This window comes from Ammodytes marinus (assembly GCF_949987685.1).
Source record: "Ammodytes marinus genome assembly, chromosome: 17".
In the NCBI taxonomy this organism is placed as follows: Eukaryota; Metazoa; Chordata; class Actinopteri; order Uranoscopiformes; family Ammodytidae; genus Ammodytes; species Ammodytes marinus.
The window spans coordinates 14,514,806-14,538,153 of NC_137221.1; the positions used below are offsets into that span (position 1 = coordinate 14,514,806).

The 23,348-nt window shown below is 42.9% G+C and overlaps 1 protein-coding gene across 8 annotated transcripts in view; it reads left to right on the forward strand.

The window, feature by feature from the left end:
- The window catches only part of clasp2 (cytoplasmic linker associated protein 2), a 66,583-nt gene extending 43,697 nt beyond the window's left edge, over positions 1-22,886 (forward strand). For 2 of the 8 annotated variants that reach the window (XM_080045312.1, XM_080045318.1), the window contains 25 exons: positions 56-133; positions 295-462; positions 931-971; positions 1,372-1,524; positions 3,362-3,463; positions 6,353-6,526; positions 6,813-6,857; positions 8,150-8,257; positions 8,581-8,643; positions 9,161-9,267; positions 9,657-9,812; positions 10,271-10,362; positions 10,467-10,530; positions 12,365-12,528; positions 12,856-12,934; positions 15,567-15,710; positions 15,877-16,020; positions 16,133-16,239; positions 16,687-16,828; positions 19,081-19,276; positions 19,376-19,569; positions 19,646-19,774; positions 19,904-20,110; positions 20,671-20,787; positions 21,444-22,886. In XM_080045312.1, the coding sequence (XP_079901438.1) occupies positions 56-133; positions 295-462; positions 931-971; positions 1,372-1,524; positions 3,362-3,463; positions 6,353-6,526; positions 6,813-6,857; positions 8,150-8,257; positions 8,581-8,643; positions 9,161-9,267; positions 9,657-9,812; positions 10,271-10,362; positions 10,467-10,530; positions 12,365-12,528; positions 12,856-12,934; positions 15,567-15,710; positions 15,877-16,020; positions 16,133-16,239; positions 16,687-16,828; positions 19,081-19,276; positions 19,376-19,569; positions 19,646-19,774; positions 19,904-20,110; positions 20,671-20,787; positions 21,444-21,521 (3,052 nt within the window). In that variant the 3' untranslated portion in view covers positions 21,522-22,886. Of the gene's footprint in view, positions 1-55; positions 134-294; positions 463-930; positions 972-1,371; positions 1,525-3,361; positions 3,464-6,352; positions 6,527-6,812; positions 6,858-8,149; positions 8,258-8,580; positions 8,644-9,160; positions 9,268-9,656; positions 9,813-10,270; positions 10,363-10,466; positions 10,531-11,216; positions 11,277-12,364; positions 12,529-12,855; positions 12,935-15,566; positions 15,711-15,876; positions 16,021-16,132; positions 16,240-16,686; positions 16,829-19,080; positions 19,277-19,375; positions 19,570-19,645; positions 19,775-19,903; positions 20,111-20,670; positions 20,788-21,443 lie in introns of all 8 variants that reach the window. The other 6 variants (XM_080045319.1, XM_080045314.1, XM_080045313.1 and 3 more) reach the window with 6 other exon arrangements.
- Positions 22,887-23,348: the final 462 nt, after the last annotated feature.

Below are 23,348 nucleotides of genomic sequence, written 5' to 3' on the forward strand. Positions count from 1 at the left end.
ACTTGTTTGTTCACACTTCATTCACCTTTGGTTTCCCTTTCTCTTTGCCTGACAGGCACACATCAGTTCTGGTTGAGAGCATCAAGAAGGGACTTCGAGATGCAGACTCGGAGGCTAGAGTGGAGGCCCGCAAGTAAGACCCTCACGCAGAAGCAACTCTGAAAAAGGAATTTATTTGAAAGACGAGCACTGTTAAATATCACACCGCCCTGATTTTCCCTGTCACAATCTCTTTAGTTTTCTCTTTTGCCTCCTCTATCCCTCCTGACTCTTCTTTTTTTTTGTCTCTTCTAGGGCCTACTGGGGTCTGAGGAACCACTTTCCCGGGGAATGCGACGCTCTCTTCAACTCGCTGGAGCCGTCGTACCAGAAGACCCTTTCGTCCTACCTGAAGAGCTCTGGCAGCGTGGCATCACTTCCCCAGAGTGACCGCTCCTCGTCCTCATCTCAGGAGAGCCTTAAGTAATCAACGCTCTTCACTGCTCCTCCATAGTTCGCTTTAGACATCTGGGTCTACTTGAAGTCGTAATGACAGGAATAATTTTAAGATTTTAATTTTTTTTGTAAGACCCCATCTGTGGACCATCAAATTCCTATTGGACAACCTTAGGGATTTGGTACCATTCATATTTCATACGATACCAGTACCGGTACCCAACCATACATTTTTCTAGACTTAACTGTCTTTGAAATAACAACATTGTCATATCAGTTTTTAGAAAATAAGTCCAAATCTGTGTGATATGTGTATTTACCACATCACTCTCTCCACTTGAGCTGTTCATATTTGGTCATTGAAAAAAGATTCATGATTATGATTTTTTTTTTGATTTTTTTTTTCATTGTCCAGCATTCAATTACCATTGTGATTTGTTTTTGTTTATAGTTTTTGTGTTGTGAGCTGACCTACTTTTATCCCTCTTATTGCAGTCGGCCTCTCACTACTAAATGGTCTGCAGCTCCAGGGCGAGGTGAGTCAAACACACAAAGACAGACAATCACACACACACACACACACATGCGCGTGCCCTCTCGAACACATAATCTCATGCTCCCTCCTGTGAAAAAACACATACACTTCGACAAACCGCTCCTACAGAACCATTTCCCATCATTCTCATTTACATCTGCCTGTGTCCAGCCCTGTATTACAGCCACTTCCTGTTATGTTTTTATGTGACAACACACATTGTGCGCACACATATGCGTAGATGTGTCTAGCTGTTTGTGTATTTCTCCATGATTTCAGTATTGTGTTTGTGTAGTGTGGTGCCTGCATGGGTTTGTGATGTGTGTATGTATATATATATATATATCCCTTCATCTCCTCCCATCCCTTCTCCAACGCACCTCCTCCTCCTGTCCTGTCAGTCCCTGCGGGTTCAAAGGGTGGGTTGTCGTCGGCCTCCCTGCAGCGTTCCCGTAGTGACGTGGATGTAAACGCAGCAGCCGTCGCTAAGCATCGGAACGTCGGACAGACCAGGGCAGCTGGGCGTCTGAACCCTGGCTCCTACTCCTCACTGGGTAAGGCCGCTGTCAATCAAGCTAGACGACTAATCAGACACCGGTCAGTGTGCAGTCGGCAAGATGTCAGGCAGAGATGTTGGGAGACTCCACATCACATCAGCTTAGACAGTTTGAAGAAAAAGTAATCGTTTAGAAAGGCTTACCACTTCTACACAATCGTGTAAAAGGAAGGACCCACACAATCACACACAGCAGTGCTTGGACTGGCCTTTCTCCTGTCTCTCTCTCCTCATTGCCTGTTAATGTTTCCTGTGTACGTCTCCATCTGGTTATTCTCTGTCTGTGTGCATGCTCAGTAGATGAATATCGTCCTTTGTACCAGTTTGTGTCTCTCTGTTTCAACGTCGACCACTGCATCTGCATGGTTCCGTGTTAAACAGATGTTCTGACTAATGCCCACTGTGCTCCTCTCCTCTTTTCTCCTATCTTGTCTCTTCTCTTCTTTCTCTTTTCTATCTTACATTCTTTATTCCTTTTTTATTATTTTGTGTCTCCTTGTAACTGACACTTTCTATCAACATTCATTTTCCCCTTCCTGGATTCCTTTTCCTTTTGTATCTCCTATTTTTAATATTCATTTGTATCACTCCTATGCCTTTTGTTTCCTCCCTTTTATGTCTTCCACTCCCTCCTTTCTCTCTCTCTCCGTCTCTCTCTCTCTCTCTCTCCCTCTTTGCCACTAAAGATGATGCCTCTGATAAAACGGATGGTAAGATCATCTCACTCTACCTCACCAGCGACAGCCGACTCATACTTTTCTATTATTCTTTCTCTTCTTTTCACTTTCCTCAAGTCATTCCAGTCCATGTCAACTTCTTTTGTTGCAGTGTGCGGGCAAAGCGCCCCCTGCTGTCAGCATTACATTCAACCCCTCATTTGTATCACCATGCTAAAAGCACCATGAATCGAATTATTTACACACTTAAAATCATCTTCTGCTGTACTACAGTTTAATTATGTTATTAATATGGAACACCTTTATTCAACTGTGTCAATTGAGGTTTTGTTATCACTTAGGATGAGCTATTACACACACATCAGGTTAAACTATGTCGTTTACAACCTGCTCCTTTTTTTATTTGTCTGTAGGGACCAGGTCAGACAATGGTAAGATTGCGCTTAGGTGGACGTGTGTGTGGGCACTTGGCATAGTTTCAGGGATGTTCTAGTCAGGAATGTTAACTAAATTGACACCTAGAATTCAAGTGTTTTGTCTTGTGCCAAAGAACCACCAGGAATACCTTCATTTAAATTCCTCTAATGTGGTGACTGCTACTTCAATTTAAAATGCCCCAAAAAAATAAAAAGTTTTCCAAATCTTGAAATTTGCCATCCTAGATCCCTTATCAATTTGAGCATTACTACTTTAATTGAAGAATGACTCAACATTAAAACAAAATTGCACTTCTAAAGGGATAAGTAGTTGATGCAGTGCTGGAATTAAAGTGAATGATAAGAAGGAATTGGGTTTGCAATGATATCTCACAATGACTCACAAAATGTTGGCTGATTATTTTCAGCCACTCAATCAAATAGATTACTAGTTGAGTCATGACCAGCTTCCGATTATAAAGTATGTGTTTCCTAATCCACTAAAGCATCCCTGGTGTATTTATCTGTAGGCCTATGTGCACCTGTTTGAGTGTTTAGTTAAGGATCTGCAGCTTCCAGCCTTAGTAGCTTTCCGTCAGCTGTAGTGCTTCTTAGGCTTTGAGCTTCATTCAGTTGCAAACAGTTTGTCAGTAGATGTGTTAGCAGAAGAAGTGCAGCAGTTTTAATTTTAATTGAATTCAAATAGATTTTTTAACATATTTTCCCCTTTGCATACATCCAGGCCGAGTACGCACCAAGCAGCCCTTGTCCACTGCCAGCAGCATCTCCAGCCAGGTGGACTCACGAGGACGCAGCCGCACCAAGATGGTCTCCCAGTCACAACGTATGTACCCCCCCCTTTCACCTGACACAAATCAAGTCACCTTACGACATCACATGAACACGTACACACCGTAACAGAAATGGTGTGTGAGAGGTTCTTGGCGTGTGTGTTCATAGTTTCTCAGGCTCTTTTTGTAGAGTTTCATTATTCGTTGCCGTCGCGGTGACAATAAGCTCCATGTAAATGTTCTTGTGCCTTCAGGTTCCGAAGAATCCGATTGCACACCAGGTATTATGTTTGTGTGTCAGAGTCACAGAGTGTGTGTCTACCTGTGTACCACAGTGGGAATAATGGCACACCTGCTTTCATTCTGTTCAAGGTGTTTCATCTTACAACAACAGAGTGTGTTTTTAGTGTGTGTTTTTTCTCTATGCATGCTGTGTCGCATCACTGATGGATGGTGTAGTGGACAGTTTATTTGCGCTGCTCTAGGCCGGCTCTGGCTTTGATTTAGGTTATTTTAGAAACACCTCACAAAGGAACACACCCCACTGAGTTAGCTACTGTTGCAACACATGAAGCAGGTGTGTGTGTACCTGCTTTCCAATAATATGTGCTGATCTGGACATTTAGATAAAATACTACATATATATAATTTTTTTAGGAAGAATTATTAAAAAATAAGGTCTTCTGGTCAGGAGCTCAAAGCCTTAATCTTAAAATAACAAACAGAAACTGAGGAAATGGCAGCTGAATTGAGGCTTAGAAAGATTTCTACATATGTTTGTGTGAGAGTGTGTGGATATTTTTGAGCATATTTACTTTGAGGCATTTTCTTTCCTCATTGTGAACGAGCCTTGCTTCATACATAATCCAGATGTCCCAACATGCACTGCTTTTGAAGGCTCCATTATCTGCAGCTGGTTCAATGTGTCTGTTTGTTTGAGCAATGTATATTTCTAGTTGTCAGTTATCCTCAATAAATGTATTTAACTACTTGAGCTTCGCCATCATTTTGGATATGGAACACTAGGATGCGCTCCCATCGTACTCTGTGTCCTGACTCCCATGCCACTCTTTTTTTTTTTGGCGCTAACACCCATAATTCATCTGGTTTAATCTGCTATTCCTCCCCCCCCCCCCCCCCCCCACCCTCCGCCTCTGCTTTCCCCCTCCTCCCAACCAATGGGCTTAATGGTTCAGGATCTCAGTCTGCTACCCCTGTCGGTGGTAAGATTACAACAATACTTCTTCTTTTTACCCGCTCTCTTTATCTTTACTGCTTTCCTTCTGTTGCCCCCTGACCTTTTCCCCTCCTTTCACATTCACCCAGAAAAAGGTCACTTATCGCCCACTCTGGCTGAGGCATGCTGGGATTTGTAGTCACAGACGGTTGACCATGGCTGTTATATGATCACGCTAAACACACTGCTTTGGGATCCTTCTTTTTTCTGCACTCTTCGGGTCGTATCGGCACGGATCGGGTGTAGTCAAAACGTTAATAAAACATTTTTATTTTAAAATGATACATTTTTGGGGGCGCCCTTAGTTCAGTTGGTAGGGCGTTGTCGTCCCCCCGGGCCAGGCCCAGCAGCAGACCCGGGTTCGATTCCTGCCCTCTCTGCCCCATTTCACCTCTGTCTCTCTGCACTGTCAATAAAGCATACAAATGCCCAAAAAATATATAAAAATAAAAATAAAAAATTATAAATTTTTATGGAGGGACTAGCAAATTAAAGATTATACACATTTAAATCACAGTTGTGTTCCACTTTTAACCCTTTACTTGACATTTCATTAAATTCTTATTTTTCAATAAGGCAATTTATTTATCTCTGTATAAGAAAAAACACCTTCCCTATTGTAGTTACATTAAAAAAAATTGGGGTGCTGTAATAACAGCTTTTGGATAACTATAAAAAAAATTAAAAAGTTATGTTTTTTGTAATACTGTCAGGCATTTATCGCAGCCACATTAGCTGTATATATTTGTAGATATAAGAAGGTTATACATATAAGAAGATGAAGAAATAAATGAAGAGAGAGTTGACCGAAAATGATGGGCAAACATTGGGGTTAAATATTTTAAAGTCTTCTTTACATGGTAAAAAGTGTAAACATTTATAAATTATCAGCTTCTCTATGTCTGTAAAGTCACAAGTGATTATCAAGGCCTCAAATATCAAAATAATCTCTTTAGCTTTTTTCCTTCCATTTAAATGTGTTTGTTTGGCTCTGTGTCACTACGTGCTAGCACATAGAATAGACTGTTCATGTGGTGTGTAATGTATGTGTGATTTTAGCTGAGATTGTGTGTATCAATGAGAGAGGCAGAGGAGTCTGGTCTGCGTGCTTATTTCCACTCACGTTTGAAATCAGTTGAGGTCCAGCTTCATGTGTTGAGCCGTGGAGCTTTCCCCAGAAAGTTCAGCAGCTTCTCCTCAATATTATTTCTGTAGATAAAAAAAAGATCTGTCTGGACATTATTTATATTTGTCACTTTATATTTACCTTTTTTATTAAATGTATTTTAAATATAATGATAATTTCTTTATATGAAAGATGTGCAAATAGGGGTCATCAAAGTAATAATCAAATTAACTGAAAATCATTGAACGTTATAAAATGCACACACCTCTTTTACTGTGTTTTTAACTCTCTGATCCCTAAGAATCCTCTTTCCAATGACAAAAAACACTATAAAGCTGTCTGCTGTTAGTAAGCATACTGTTTGTGTACAACATTTAGCATAAAGTGCCTGGAAACTAGTGCCACTAAATGAAGGGCAGATGCGGATGTATGGTTGTCTGTTGTATTTGTACAACATATTGTTTTTTAAAGTAAGATACTACAGTTATCCCCACTATAGAGGGGGATATCACTGTTAAATGCCACTTGTTTTCTGAGAGAAGTGCTGACTTTCCTTTCTTTGTGTTTGGTCCCCTGAAGCGGGCAGTCGTAGTGGCTCCCCGGGTCGCGTGCTGACCACTACAGCCCTGAGCACCATGAGCACAGGGGCCCACCGTGTGCTGGCCGGGGCCAGCGGGGACGGACACAGACGCAGCCGCATCCCCCGCAGCCAGGGCTGCTCCAGAGACTCTTCCCCCACTCGCCTGTCAGTGGGTGAGAAAAACAACAACTGTTTAACAAACCTTTCACTGTCCTCCCCTTTGGAATTGGGGTTGATTATATTCATTATAACTGAAGTACATTTTTTATTTACAATAAAATGTGTCTTTCTGCCTCAGTTTTATTACAACTGCTCAAAGGTTCAATGTTTTGTTGTTTTTGTTGCCTTAGACACAAGCAGCACACACCACTACACCCAATCGTCCATTTACTCTTTGATTCCAAACTTTCTGCCCCCTCTCCTCCTTTTCTACCCGCCCCTGCGGCTTCTGTTATCTAGCTCCTTCCAGCATTAGTTCCATCTACAACGGCGCGAGCAGAGGAGGTAAGGCTCCGACCTCGACCTGACCATCATTGCTATCAACCTCATCCTATTCTCTCCGTCCTCCGAAAATCATCCCTCCGTCCATCATTCTCTTATCTCCATCTAACACTACACATTTCACAACCTATCCTGCATTCCCAATCCCTCCATAAAGCTGCAGCATCACTGCCTGAGCATCATAGAGCCCACATCTCTAACTTGTCTTTGACTTGATGGCTGTGTGTACTGTGATGGGTTGCACATAATCAGCCGATGTCCCACACATTGTGAACACACCACCTTCCTCTCTCTACTAACCTGTTGTTGGCTGCTTCCGTTGATCGAATCTCGCAGCAGGTTCAGTGAAGCTTCATCGGGGCTTTGCAACCCTTTGGTAGGCTGTGATTAACCCTGATTGGCTGTTTAGACGCTGAATCTGATCAACGGCCAAGTTTGATTGTGATTGCTATTGGATGAAAATGCAGATCCTGTCCCTACCCTCCCCCGAATGCTAAAATCAACTCAAATCACTTCCTTGCAAAAACCACTGCAATAAATAGCCAATTAATCTGGAACAATTCCGATATTAATTGTTTAAAGTCAATTTTAATGCAAATTATGCCCTTAATACTGTATGCTTCTGAAATTAAATTTTTTCATGATAAACAATAATATTAAACTCTGTTTGTCTTCAGTATATAGACGCTGATTGGTTCATAGACACAGAATTAATCTGTAACTATTTTGATAATAAATTACTTAACTTCATAAGCAAAAAATTACAGACATTTTCAAATTCCAGATTCAATAATGGTAGAAATTTCTATTTTATCTCATTGTAAACTTAGTATCCTTTTTGTTTTGATTTGTGGTGGCCCAAAACAAGACATTTGAAGTTGTTATTTTGGATTTGGAAATTGTGATGGACAATCTTTTTGTTTTATGGAATTGTTTTATGATAATCGATAAAGAGAACGATCTCTGGTTGCAGCACCAATCAGGACAATAATTGTCAGAACAATTATTGTTGATTGTTCACTCGGTCCTTTTATTTGACTGAAATCTGTTGAGGTGCTCCCTCAGAGCCAGCAGTGCTGTGCTCATATTCTTTCTTGTTTCTGTCACTTTTGTCTGTTCGGCCTTATATTTGTCTATATCAATGTTATTTCACCCCTCTCTTCTTTGTCACTGCTCACGTTTGTCTTTTCTTCTTCATGTCTCCTCCCCTTGTCCCTTGTGTTCTTACTACCACCTTTCTTCCCTCTGCTGCTCTTCCTCCCCTCCAATCCCCCTCCATTGTTGTAAACCGTTAGCTCGGGGCAGTCGTATCCCTCGGCCCAGTATGAGTCAGGGCTGCAGCAGAGAGGCCAGCAGGGAGAGCAGCCGGGACACCAGCCCCATACGCTCCTTCACACCCCTTGGTGAGTAGCAGTAGTGGACATATACCCGCGAGGGGTGACTAGTCAAAACAGGGGTTAAATAACGAGGAAACCTTTCCTGTCCACATAAAGTAATCCCAAACCAATGAATATTAGACCGATAAGAATCAGTTTATAAGCTTGAGGGTGATTATTATTGTTAAAAAAGAAAAGGCAATTACTTGCATGTCTTTCAGCCTTTATTTTTTCTTTTCTCACACTTTGTTCGATCAGTGTTAGGGTTGTGTGTGTTTGTTACTCGCGTTTGTGTGTGTGTGCGTGTGCAAGAGTTAAACTCTGTATGTGTGTTTTAATCTTGGTTGCAGCACCGCGGAGCTACTCTCGCTCTACCGGAGCTCTCCACGCTCCTGACACTTTTGGGGCTGCAGGTGAAGGCTGAGTACTAGTATTTCACCGTACCTCACCCACCCACTTTGCCTTAAATTTTCTTTTATTCGTTCCCTTTTTTTGGTGACGAGCATCTTCTTCCGTCAGCCAGTTTCTTTCTTTTGTCCATCAGCCTCATTGTTTTTCATTCTGCTCAAGGATGTCGAAACCCTTCGTTGGAATCGCATGTTTCCGCTCGTTCAGTTTCCAGTCCACAACCATTCTGCCAATTGTACCCATTTGTTTTTCTTTATTTAGCTCTGTCCCTTCTCTGCAGGGACACCAACGCCTTTTCCTGTGTTTTTATTTTTTTCCATAATACTTTCTCCCCCAGTGGCATCTAACAAGTCATCACATCAACTTACAGGGTTGAACGAGCGTGTGGATTGAATAAATGTAAAGAGAATGGATGATGAGGAGGATGGTGGTTCATCAGTGGACAAATGAGAAAAGGCGAGTTATGTCTAAAGTTTTCTCTCCCCCTCTCCCTCTGTCTATCCTTCCACTCTTTCCTCTCAGGATCAGGTTTGGGCATCAGTCCGTCCAGCCGTCTCTCGTCTTCAGTCAGTGCCATGCGAGTCCTGAACACAGGCTCCGATGTAGAAGAAGCTCTCGCAGACGCACTGGTATGAAAACATGTACCATAACTCTTTTCAACACATAAACCTGCACCACTTGGAGCTTGCACCTCCCCGGAGTGTGCGTATGTATGTGTGTGTTGTTCACTAACCCCTGGTTCTGCCTCTGTTTAATGCTGTCAGCTGTTGGGAGACATGCGGTCCAAGGTCAGCTTCTCCTCCTGCCACTTGCCTGTGTGTTGTGTTGTGTGTCTAGCTGTCTTTTTTTGTTTGTAGCTAGGTGTGCTTAGTGCCCGTTTTCCTGCCTGTGACTAGTCTTATTACTCTTAATCATAATCATAATAATAGATGAAACTTATATAGCGCTTTTCAAGAACTCAAAGTTGCTCTTGTCCTCATTTTCATTTTAATTTCATGTCCGATCCATTCCTCCACAGAAGAAACCAGCGCGGCGGCGTTACGAAAATTACAACATGTACTCTGACGACGACGCCAACAGCGACGCGTCTAGCGCCTGTTCGGAGCGCTCTTACAGCTCCAGGAACGGAGGTGCCATCCCCACCTACATGAGACAGACAGAAGACGTAGCTGAGGTAAGCCGCAACAGCATTACACATTTAGCCAAGTAACAAGTATCAAAAGGCAAACGTATAACATATTGTACATATAAGTCCTAGCCTGGTCCTACCAGACCATCGTACTTCATTTCATTTGTACAGAAGGTCTGGAATCGCTCAATTGACAAACGTTAATTTACTTGAAGGCGGGTGTCTGTTGAAGTTTAAAACTATTGGATCTGCCCAGTGCCACTGTGGATCTGCCAACCAATCGCATAACGTTTGGTCGTGACGTATGTCATGCGCCGGCTTCTGAGCCACTCCTTCTGTTCACTGATTGGACCGGCAGAAATCTGGCTGGAGAAAACCCACTAATATACCGCACACCCAGACTGACTACTGAAGGGAAATGAAAATTGAGACCTTGTATGTACTGTATGTAGGAATCTCAACGGGCCTTCTTGTTTTTCGTCTGTGTTTGTGGTTCATGTCAGGTGCTGAATCGTTGTGCCAGTGCAAACTGGTCTGAAAGGAAGGAGGGGCTGCTGGGCCTTCAGGCGCTGCTCAAGAACCAGCGTACCCTCAGGTCAGCCCCAGAAAAGGCAAATGTGTTTTTCACAGAAAGAATTGATGATTGTTGATTTTCGTCTAAACTGTGTTTTTGTTTGTGTGTGTTTTTTGAATGTGCAGTCGGGTAGAGCTGAAGAGGCTGTGTGAAATCTTCACTAGGATGTTTGCAGACCCCCACAGTAAGGTATGGATGCATGCAGCGCACAAGTGCTTGCGCAAATACCAACAGCAGCCACTCGTGTACAATATCATTTCAAATAGATTCATTATTCACCCACTTTATTTTGACTTTGGTTTCAAACACTTTGTTTATCCCACCATCCTTCACTGTACCGGATTCTGCCAGAACCAAGACAAGGATCTTTCACACACAGACACAATTGAACAGTTGTAGCGTAGAGATAAAGAAGGGATAAGCAGGCCACAATGTTTCCTCAGATATAACCAGACACAGACACTCAAACCCAAACACAGGCATGCCGAGTGTGCGACGGACTGTTCTCTAACGGCATGCCACGCCTGAGTTTCTGCGTGTTTCCTCACACTTTCCGCCGTCGTGTTGGATTGCTCTGTCACTGTTCAGTAGCCAATCCGCTGGCTGCGCTCACAGCACTCAATGCCACTCCCTCCCTCCCCTGCTATCTGAAGCAATGACACTGACCGCACACACGCTCAGACGCACTTAAATATACACACAAAAATATTTGGGCTGCCAGCTCTTCTCTCTGACTAACCAGCTGCGTTTCGACCCCCTCTAACACTGCCAGTCCTTTAGGCGTTTCTTTTTTTTTACGTTGACGACTCACACATGTCGTAAGGTGTGTGAGCCCCTCCCCTCGTTTTGACGTTTGACGATTTAATGAATTTCAGCGAGACTCCGGCAGGGTGTACGGCACTGCAGAATCCGGTATAAGCTCAGCCTCCTTCAAGGTACTGCATCTCGCCATGGATTCTGCCTTCATCTCTCTGTCCCACACCATTTCCACTTATTTTTTCTCATATCACATGTTTTTCAACGTCAAGTCTCATTTCTAAAGTTTGTTTGTGCACATCACGTGTTTAAAGATCTTGTTACTCTTGACTCTGTTTGACTCTTTTTGCATTTTGCAAATGTCGGATTTAAAGTCAAGATTGTGAGCGCCAGCACTCAGGGACTATTACTTTCAGGTATTGTGTGTCCGGATGCTAACAGATGTGTCTCTCTCTCCCCCCATGCCTCTCCACTCTGGAACTCTCTGTAGAGAGTAAGTTTGGTCACTGTATTTAGACATTGTGTTTGGATGAAAATGTGCTTCATTAATCTGAATTGGATTAACCAGTTATCAGAGCATCAATATAACAATTACTCACTCACCTGCCTGTAATAACACTATCCTGCTGAAATCAACCACTGGCATGTAGAGATGGTTACCATGCAGTCCGATTGCTGTTGAACTGTCTTGTTGTTGTCGTCTTCTAATATTAAAGGTGGAGTCTGGAGAACGTTTGTTGTCAAAATCACTTTTTGTCAAAATCAGAGAATATCTCCTAATGAATAAAAGAAAAAAACAAGTTTTAATACACAACCTAGGCTCTGTAAATGCCTGGGTATTTAAACATAGGGGCTCACCATAGCTAGCAACATGTGAGTTTTCTAGGCTTTGTATAAACACTTTTTTTTTGAGCACACACAGTATGGAAAGATACTGAATCCAATGGAGATATTCACTGATTTTGACAAAGTGATTTTGACAACAAGCATTCTCCAGAATCACTATCTCCACCTTGTGTTAATATAATTAATTTGGGTGATTAAAGTTTATGTGGTGATCTGGAATGAAGGTGGGCTGCTGCAATAACAAGTTAAAAGCTTCTAACTTCAGAATGGGAACTAATACTACTCTCATTTGATACTCCTTCAGCATAACCGCATCCTGTAAACACTCTGTAAATGCAGGACTATTTGTATGGATGCATGTGTGCATGAAACGTGCTGGGCGACCAAGTCCCTGCTTGACCCCGAACTGTGTGTGTTTTAGGTGTTCAGTATGTTCCTGGAAACACTGGTGGACTTCATCTTGGTCCACAAGGAGGACCTGCAGGACTGGCTGTTTGTCCTGCTCACGCAGCTGCTGAAGAAGATGGGAGCTGACCTGCTGGGCTCTGTGCAGGCCAAAGTCCAGAGAGCCCTGGATATCACACGGTGGGTAACATAAGATTAAGTATGTAGTAAAAATATGTTGGCCTGCAAGTTCACTCTTCAGTCTTTGGAAATATAATTTATAAAACCATATTTTAAGCTAAAAGGTCCACTTACTAGGAGATTAGGTGTTGTGTTTGTAAAGTTCAGAAATGCTAGTTTGCCTAGTTACATTTTCCTTCTCTCTTGCTTCCTCACATTCACAAATAATAGTTTTTCAATGGAGAGGTTGAGAACACCAATCACTGTTTTAATACAGTGTTAATACAGTTATTTATTTTGCTGACTGGGGGTTTAATGTTTTTTGTTTTGTTTGTTTTTTTCTGACAGAGAGTCGTTCCCTAATGACCTGCAGTTTACTATTCTCATGAGGTTCACTGTGGACCAGACTCAGACGCCCAACCTCAAGGTAGTGTGTGTGTGTGTGTGTGTGTGTGTGTGTGTGTGTGTGTGTGTGTGTGTGTGTGTGTGTGTGTGTGTGTGTGTGTGTGTGTGTGTGTGTGTGTGTGTGTGTGTGTGTGTGTGTGTGTGTGTGTGTGTGTGTGTGTGTGTGCGCGTGCAGAGCTAGGTGTGTGAAAGTCTGAGTAAGGGAAGGAAAAGATGGACACGCAAGGTTGGAGAGAAACTGAGACTGTGTAACCATGGTAACTGCTGTTCTGATATGACCTCATGCCTGCCCATGCTGGTGCTGCCTCCCAAAACACATGAATCCTGGGTAGCGATTGAGGCCCTGTTCTCACGGTGAAAACGTGACAGTTTTCCCGTTTTTTTTTTTTTTTTTTTTTTAAACCCCGTTCAGACACAATTTATCTGACATCTTCACCCGTACACATGTTTTCAGAGGAAACGGGACGAAATCGATGTAGTAAGCATGCCAGGCCAGCAGTTGGCGGTATAAGGTAGTAGTAAATAGCATTTCCGGTGCATCCGGTGTCGGCTGTAAGAATTGAATAAATAGCTTTATTATACTATCTATGATAAAAAAGCGCGCCTGCGCAAGAACGATAATTTTTCTCAGCTCTGTGAAAAACAACAACAAACATGGCGTGTCCGCTGTTCACAGCATTGGTGCAGCAATTCCATATTTTGTTGTAGGAGCGATTGTCGGCACGATAACAAACTCATCAGCAACAGCACAGCGAATACAGCTCGGTGATCCGCCATTGTTGTTGTTGTTTTCCAACTAGCGCACATGGACCTACAAAGACGGCGCATGCCCATTTATCTCCAAACGCAATGCGCATGTGTGAGGGTGGAGCCGTGGCGTCAGCGTTACCAGGGGAAATGGTTTCGGTGTTTACAAGAAACCAAAACCGTTGTGTTTTCCAAAAAATCCTCCCTGGGAGGTGATCTCAAAAACTTGCGGTTTCATGCCTGCGTTTGCTGTTTTCATGTACATGATATAGTGCAACCGCGGGAATTTTTCCACGTTTGCACCGTTTCGTGTTGCCGTGAGAACAGGGCCTCAATGTAGCCACTCCACCGGCTCTTTTTCCCCTTCTGCTTCAGTGTGGATACTCCCTTCAATCGTTCGTCCCCTTAACTCCTTATCCATCAGACTCTTCCTTCTCCCTCTCTCTCACGAAACCCTTCTGTTAAAGCAACGTCTTGCCTCACCAGTATCACCGCGCCCACCCATCCTAACCTCCCTCTCAATTTCTGCAACCTCATTCCTCACTACTCGCTCTCCTTACGCCTTTAAATCTCCTCCACTCCCACATCCTTTCTTGCTGTTTCACCCAATTATCTCGACTACTTCCCTCCATCTCAGTCAGCCTCTTCCATCCAGTGTGTTATCACCACAATGTCACGCTCTTGCCCCAAATATATATATAACTTTTCATTTGACAAAATTTGCTGAAATGTCATGCTTCAATTCCCATCTAGTTATTTTATCTTTTTAAAGAGTTTCTCAGTTGAATTTCCAGAAAACTATTACTATTCATATCCCGCAATAAAAACATGTCTAACTGCCTAAAGATACTGCCTGTGTATGCAGAGGAGACTGGCACGATCAACTCATTCACTTTCCTTGCAACTATCATAAAAGTGTAGACGCCATAAAGATGTTAATACTATGTTTCCCAGTCATTATCCAGCTCATAAACCACAGATTAATGTTTGTTAGCAGGACAGCGTAGCTCTTTGCTGCCATCATGTGGCCCAAACCGTTACATCGTGCATTGCCAGATATTCAGAATAACATCATAAAACTTTAATACGGCCCAAGCTTAATTCAAAATATATTTTTTTCCTCTTAAACTCTGCATTCTCCCTCACTCCCTCCCTCCTTCCCTTCCTTCCTCCTCCTTGCTCTTCCTTTTTCTCTCTTGTCTCTCCCTGCCCTCCCCTGTCTTAGTCTCCCCTTCCTCTCTCCGTTGATTTGATGCGGTGCTTCTCCTCTCTCTCTCTGAAGCCTGTGCGGAGCTCGTGTTGCGGGCGAGGGCGAGGCAGGGGAGGGTCCGCGGTTATATTGTTCCCCCCCAGAGCGCGGCGCCACGCCTGCTCTCTAGACGAGCAGGCCGCAGCCTGGAGCCAGTCCTCCCAGGTCAGTGCGCTCCGGGGGGAGCAATTATATAGCGCGCACCACGCTGCTAAGTGATTTGGAGGAAGGTCTGGTCCTTGAGGTGCAGATGTAGAGAGACGGGGAAGGAAAGAGCGATGCAGGGAAATTTAGAGCTGGAGTCAGTTGTTGTGGTGTTTCGGAGTCTGCGATGAATGGATGATTAGTTCCTTTGTTTGGTCATTTTCTGTTTTTATTTTATTTATTTGCTTTAGACGTTACAACGCATGATGACGAATGCACTGTGATATTCTCTCTCATATTCATTAGATAATTTTATTTTCAGAACTGCAGAAAATGCACAATCTGCTGTGGTTGTACATGCTGACTGGGAAGTGTTGTTGGTTACGTTTTCGTGTGTGTGTGTGTTTTTGTAGTGTTGTTATTACTGTATTTTTGTTTTTGCAGGTGAATAATGGCCATGCAGCTTCTGTGTTATCTTTGAACATACTAATCCATAATTGTTTTACTCTTGCAGGTGAAGGTGGCCATTCTGAAGTATATCGAGACGCTGACGTTACAGATGGAGGCCCCAGACTTTGTTAACCTCAGTGAGACTCGGCTGGCCGTCTCCCGCATCATCACCTGGACGACTGAACCCAAGAGCTCTGATGTCAGAAAGGTCCTGACTCAATCTCTGACATAGTTTTGAGATTAGTGCACTGCATTAGTCAATAAATACACATAAAAAGATCATTATTGGAAACAATTGCCGCCCTCGCCCTTTGACTCGGTATTACACATATTCACACAGTCTTTCTAACTAAGTGATAATCTGTGTGTTACAGGCAGCCCAGTCGGTGCTGATCTCTCTGTTCCAGCTCAACACTCCAGAGTTCACCATGCTGCTGGCAGCTCTGCCCAAGACCTTTCAGGACGGAGCCACCAGGCTGCTTCAAAACCATCTGAAGAACACTGGAAACATTGCACAGGTAAAACACACACTCACACACTCATGGTGCAATATGGTTGTCAATCATTATTCCATGAGATTTAACTCTTTCTAACTTAACTGAACCTGTGTGTTTTTTGACTCTTCCTCAGGCACCAATGGGCAGCCCTCTAACCCGCCACACCCCTCGCTCTCCAGCCAACTGGTCCAGCCCAGTCACTTCCCCCACCAACACCTCCCAGAACACCCCCTCACCAAGGTATCACACACAAGCGCGCACAAAATCCATCTTACAATCATTGACATATTAGCATGAACATTAGGACAGGGTATAGACAGACAGTAGAAAAGAGTAAAGCCTACAGACTTTCATATGAATTAAACTCCATTAGTTAGCCAAAGTATTATTTGGTGTGTTTCCTCTCCTCCTTTTATGTCTCTAGTTAACCATGCAAAAATATATAGTCTCAGCATGCACATCAATGGTGGTTTTGCAGATTTTTTTGTGGTTATCAAATGATTGTAGTCTCATTAAATGTGTCTCATACGGATTTAATTGTAAATGTGTTGTAAAAAAAAAGATTGCGTTCCTCAAAAGCAACATGTAATATATAAAATATGGGGTATTATTATATATGTATCCAGATATTTTGAGGACTCCCTCCAGCTTGCCTCAGTGTTGTTTGTTTTCTCTGTTTGTTTGCAGTGCTTTTGACTACGACACGGAGAACATGAACTCAGAAGATATCTACAGCTCACTGAAAGGTGTCACTGAGGCCATCCAGAACTTCAGCATCCGCAGCCAAGAAGACTTGAATGAACCAGTCCAACGGCGCGACGGAGACGAGGTCAGTTGAGCACATGGTCAGATGTTGTATGTGTAGATTCAAGTGTATGTCAGTGAGTGTCAAGGCTGATATGTAGAAAATATTTAAAATGTTCTTATTAGGCAAAGACACACCGGGCCGAATGCCAATCGTTGCCAGGAGATGTAGTAGGACAAGTCAGTCAGCTCCAGTCTCCTCGACACGCTCAAAAAAGTGCGAAGAAGTTAAGAACACACAGAGCCGAATACCGACTTGCCATACTTTCTGTGCTGTCATTAAAACGGAGAGAGTGCATGCTGCAGACACACACTGACACACACACCTGTGGCCGCTCCTAGCCCAAACTACCTGGACTATTTCTGAAAACATGTGAAAACGTTGTGCACGTACCATCTAATGCTGTGTGCTGATTGTGTCTAGCCTACATGAAAATCCGAACATTCTCCAATTTTATCGATAGCTTCCTAAATCATGTTTGACAAAAGTGAAACTAATATCTGCTCCGCGGCAGAGCTGAGACGGGGTAGCCCTCCACCAATAAGATTGATTAGACTGAAAGACTGGACGACGCAATTACACATGTTGAATCGGGTGAAAAGAACGCCGACGACGGACAAAGTCACACACCAAACAGACTCATGTCTCCGCCCCCTCCAGACTCTCCGACGATGTCCGACGCCCGATTTTTGGCCCAGTGTGAAAAGAGTTTTCTTTTTCTATAATTGTAAACATGTTTGGTTTTAAGTAATTGAGTGAGAGTTTCTTACTGAGGCATGGTGACATGACTTTAACAGTGAACACAAGTGAAATATTGATAGACCTTTTTGTAAAGGGTCGCAGCCTCGATTCTCAAGTATTGTGTTGTTGAAGAAAAGGTTTAAAAATTACCAAGCTGATCACTTCTGGGGAAAACACTTCATTAAACATCATACAACTGGTTTCACACTTCCACCCGCGGTAACTCTCTTGTTGTGGTTACACATTGATATGAGTAAAGGTGTTTTAGCTAGAATGCATTTTAATGTTAAATCCTCAGAAATCCTTTAATATTAACTTTGAGTTCCTGTTGTGGGCAATGTTTCCTTTTCAGTGTTGTACAACAGGGGGGAGATGTTCAACACTTACTGAGACTATGAACTGTTCACACTGAACACATTGAGGGAATGTTCTGGGAATGTTTTGAAATTTTCATTTGATTCTGCTTTTAGTAAAACACAAATTATTATTCTATTTCTTTAATTGAAGAAAATGTCATGTCTAAAAAAAACGGAACGTCACAAGTTTTAAAATCGTTTTTTTTTTATTACAGGATAAGTAAGCAAGTGTATTATACCTGGTATTTAAAAAGTAATGGGTTTTGATACTGAAGCAGAGTTTTTTTCCGTGGAGCATGTTTACCAAGACTTGGTCTAAACACACACACAAACACACACACACAGCTACCCACATGTACTGTATGTGACCCTGTTATCTGATCCTGCCCATCGCTTCTCCTGCTGCGTGGGAACTGAGAGGCATCATTGAGTGTTAATGAGACTGATGTCTGTGAACATAATCTTCTTCAGCCACTGATAACCGTGTGTTTATTGTTAGTTATGAAAATCATTCTGAGAGGATTCTCAACCAGATCCACCCCAAACTATTTTCACAAGTGCTTATCTCCACACTCTGCCTCTTCAGTCCAAATTTACGACTTCGGACCTCATGTCAGCTCTTATTGCAGTCCCTCCCAAAATTCCCAGCCCCCTTTTTATGTTTAAAGACATGGTGTCCTCTAGTACAGAGGTGTGACCCCCTGGCATTTTCCACATTTGGTGCATCTGAAATCCAACCAGCCCACATGTCGTCAGTCCACCACCCGGTTGTTTTTACAACATGCTGACAACAAAGAAGATGTCACCCAAATGATCCTTGTCAAGTTATCCAGATAATAAAATAGGAGTATGTTTGCTTCCTTCCTGTGTTTAGCCTATCTAGTCTTAGTTTTATTTCTAACGCATTTGGTCAGGTTGCAGTGTCGACTAATTGAGTTCATGATCAATTATTTCAACAATGAGCTCTTTATAACTTCTTTATGACCGTCAGTCAAATGGAATAAAAAAAATTTGGTCCGCATGGGTTCAATGCTTCAGGCAAAAAAACATTTCTCTGTTAAAAGCTGTTTGTTTTGCTGTAAAAACCGTCTGTGTGAACAGAAAAAACAGAAAAAATGAAACACCACAGGGAATATGATAAAGTGTGAATCTCAACAGTTTTTTATTACATCTCTGCAGGGGGACAGCGGGACAGACGGCAGAACGTCAGACTCGATAGACGGAGGCCGCATGGCTCTGGACAATAAGACTTCGCTCCTCAACACCTCCCTCCTCTCCTCCAGCCCCCGGGGAGCCCGTGATCACTTCTCAGACTCTGTCTTCAAACACAGTCGCAAAGACACCAGCATGGACGACTCCGAACTCCTCACCGATGGTACACAAACACATTCTGACAAAAAGAAAAGTTGAAGCGCACAAATTAAATCATATCATAATAGAACCATTCTTGTTTTTCTTTGTCTCCTAACAACAGACAGCAGCCTGGACCAATCAGAGCTGGTAGCCGAGCTGCTGAAAGAGTTGTCCAATCACAACGAGCGCGTTGAGGAGAGGAAGGCGGCACTGTGCGAACTGATGAAGCTGATTCGCGAAAACACACTGCAGGTGTGGGATGAACATTTCAAGACCATCCTGCTGCTCCTGCTGGAAACCATGGGTGACAGAGAGGTACGCACGCCTGTCTTATTTAGGTGATAGATCTGTGCAAATAGGCAGAGTTAAATTCCTCTTTCCTCTTTTTCAGCATGTGATCCGAACGCTGGCTCTGCGGGTGCTGAGGGAGATTCTACAAAAGCAGCCCTGGAGGTTCAAAAACTACGCAGAGCTCACCATCATGAAGGCCCTGGAGTCTCACAAAGACCCCCATAAGGAAGTATGTGTATTCAAGCACAAAAATGAGTTAAATGGAAAAAAATATATTTTTCAAGAATGAACACGGAGGAGTCCAATTTATTGTTTGTCCAGCCGCAATACCACTAATGTTTTTGTGGGTTCTCGGCAGGTGGTACGAGCGGCAGAGGAGACAGCTGCCATGTTGGCATTGTCCATCAGTCCGGACCAGTGCATCAAGGTGTTGTGTCCGATCATCCAGTCAGCTGATTATCCCATCAACCTAGCCGCCATCAAGATGCAGACCAAAGTAGTAGAGAGGATTCCCCGCGAGGGCCTGATGAGCCTGCTGCCGGAGATAGTGCCAGGACTTGTACAGGTAACACACACACACACGCACATATACACACTGGGGTGACTGTGGCTCAGTTGGTAGAGCGGGTTGGCCAATGATCAGCGGGTTTGAGGTTCAATTCCCGCCCTGCCGCTTGTGTCATGGTCGTTGTGTCCTTGGGCAAAACACTTCACCCACCTTGCCTTGTGTGAATGTGTATGACTGCTGTATGTTTGTGGTGGTCGGAGGGCCCGTAGGCGCAAAATGGCAGCCACGCTTCCGCCACCGGTATGACTGTGTGAATGAATGGAACCTGGAACCCTGTAAAGCGCTTTCAGTGCCTAGAAAAACGCTATATAAATCCAATCCATTATTATTATTATTATTATTATTATTATTATTATTATTATTATTACACACACACACACACACACAATGGGTGTGTATTATTTATTACAGGTAAGACTAATAGTTATTTGGATCTATAATCGAAGGCATCTCCTGTCCTCACATCATCCACACATTCATACATGAATACTTAGACTCCTTTGTTTCAAACAGAGTCTCACACAGGTTTGTAATCTATTTTTAAACTGGTTGAACAGGGTTACGACAACTCTGAGAGCAGTGTGAGGAAAGCCTGTGTGTTCTGCTTGGTGGCCATTTACGCGGTGATAGGAGAGGACCTCAAGCCGCATCTCAACCAACTCTCCAGCAGCAAGGTAACATATACACAGAGAAAATGTCTAGTTTCTCATCCGTGTTAACACATAAAGAGGGTTACGATGTCATCACAGATTGACATCTGGCATCTTAAGATCATTTTCAACGTGGTTTCCCCTTTCTTGTGATATTGTTTTTTTCTCTCTCTCCCTTTTCAGGAGTCCTTAGTTTTCCTTCCATCTAATCTTACCAATGCATAATTCTTTATTTTCACATTCAAACTTCTCTAATACATTAGACAAATAAGTGAATATGCATAAAAAGGAAACGCAGTGGAAACTAAAAATAACTAAAATAGTTTTAGTAGATCAGTACATTCTCATTGTTTGATGTTGATCTATATACCATAACAAGCAGTGGTGAACTTGGCATGGACCGTCCACCGCTAAGCTCATAGTCATGTGAAAGGCAGCCTGAGTAGATGCAACAGCCATACAATATATACCATATACAATATGAGACGGAGGTAATAGGATCAGCACCAGTTAATACTGGTAAATTTCAACATATAACCATGCTTGCAATGGTAAATTTTGATCTCCTACAATGCAATAACTGGAAAAACTATATTTTAACCAAGAGGGTTCTGACTCCAGTTTAAACAGTGACGCTACATTTAACATGTCTGTCCTTTGTCTGTTTTTTACATCTGCAGCTGAAGCTGTTGAATCTGTACATCAAGCGCGCCCAGTCCGGCTCCAGCGGCAGTGAACCCCCGACTGACAGCCTATAGGAGCCGCGGTGCCCTCCGTCAGGGCAAACACAGAACTGCAACATAAACATGTGTTCATGAGCTCACACCCACACAGGCCAAAAACAAAACACACATCCTAACAATTTTTCACCGGAGAAAACTTGCTTACATCTACATCTACATTTGCATTTGCAAACACACACGCACTGTTATCATACATTTCCTGTCCCACTACAAGATTGGAGTTGTGATGCAGAAGAGAGGAGCATTGTAGGTCTCATGACCATCGCTGAACCCTTGAATTTGGATTAAGCATAAACACACAACACACATTCAGTCTCGTTGTCCACCCAGGTTTTGCCACCCAAGGATGAAGATACGAAACGTCCGTCCACTCCATCTCCATTAAATCCTGAACACTCTCACCCCTCTGATTAACACTTTGATGTCAACGGGAAAGTGGTGCAACTGCATGGTTCTCATATTGTGGGGGGAAAGGTTCATAGAACTAGGCTGAGACCAACGAGTGGCAGCGCCTTGTGTCTTTCTTGAACAGCGTGTAACTGGGGGGCCAGGTAGACAGGAATGTACAATTTAATTGTGTCATAGTTTGGATTTGTTTTAAGCATTAAGGTTTTACTGCAGCGGTTTTTAATGTCCTTTTTTCTTTTTCTCACACACAAACACACACTTTCTCTTTTCAAAAAGGTGCTGACGAGCTTAAAAGGTACGACCGTCCAACCCCGCGCAGCACTAACACACAGGCAAAGTGGGTCGCGGCTGCTCATAGAAAATACAGTCCGTAGTAAGATTCCAAAGTATAGGAGGTGTTGTGTGCTTGGCTATGCATGAGACTACAATTTTAAAAGAACCTTTATCAGGGTTCCATTGGCAGTCAAGATGGTGTGAATGGGGTTTTAAATTAATGTGAACGATGTCCGCCCCTTTCATAAAAATCCAAATCTCCCCGCTCATCTTGGAACAGCCCACTTCTGGGCAACGAGGGGAGGACGATTGGTGCGTGATGCTTACTACATGAAGTATGACCGGACATGGCTTATTATCACATAGTGGATATGTATCTATATATGAAATTAAAATGGATTATCCAATAACTGTGTCATTTAGAAGAGTCCCCCCGGGAGGGTGCACGCATGCACCTGTGCCCATCCATGTCCCCCTCTCTCTCTCTCTTGCCTGTGCTGTAGTTTCTCCCTCTCTCACGCACTTATGTTTTCTCTGCTGAGAAATTTGTAGAAATGTATTATTTACAGTTCAGAATAAATGTCACGTCACCCCTTTCTCTTCCCCATTGTGTCTTTCTTTCCCTCTTGTAACATTCTAGTTCTCACTGTTGTTTCCTCCGTGCATTTACAAAGCTGTGCTTACAATTAAATAAAGAACTTGTACAGATCATGATAATCCCTGCCTCTTTTGATTCTTGAATTGGAGAAATGTCCCAGTCCAAATATAAAAGCAAAGTTAAATTTGTGTCGATGGACTAATTGATTAATCGACTTGTATTGTTTCTGCTCTTTGGTTGTGTTAGCAGATGGGATTGTTGATTAATTTGTAGAGCAGGAGAGCTGTGGCGAGAAAAACAGCTGGAAAATGTGGACAGCAAGAGTTCTTAAAGTGGACTAATCCAGACATGCATTGTGAAATATAACATTCATGTCTTGTCCGACTTGTCTATTTGAGAAACCGGTGTTGAATTTCATGCATGCAAACTGTTTTCTAGGCTTTAAATTTAGGTGCAGCTAAAGAGGGTCCCAGAAAGAGCAGCAGCCTGCCCTGTAACTCTCCTGACTGCCAAGCCACTGCAGTTCATATGCCTTTGAAAAGGTTCCCTCACTTAGCAGACAC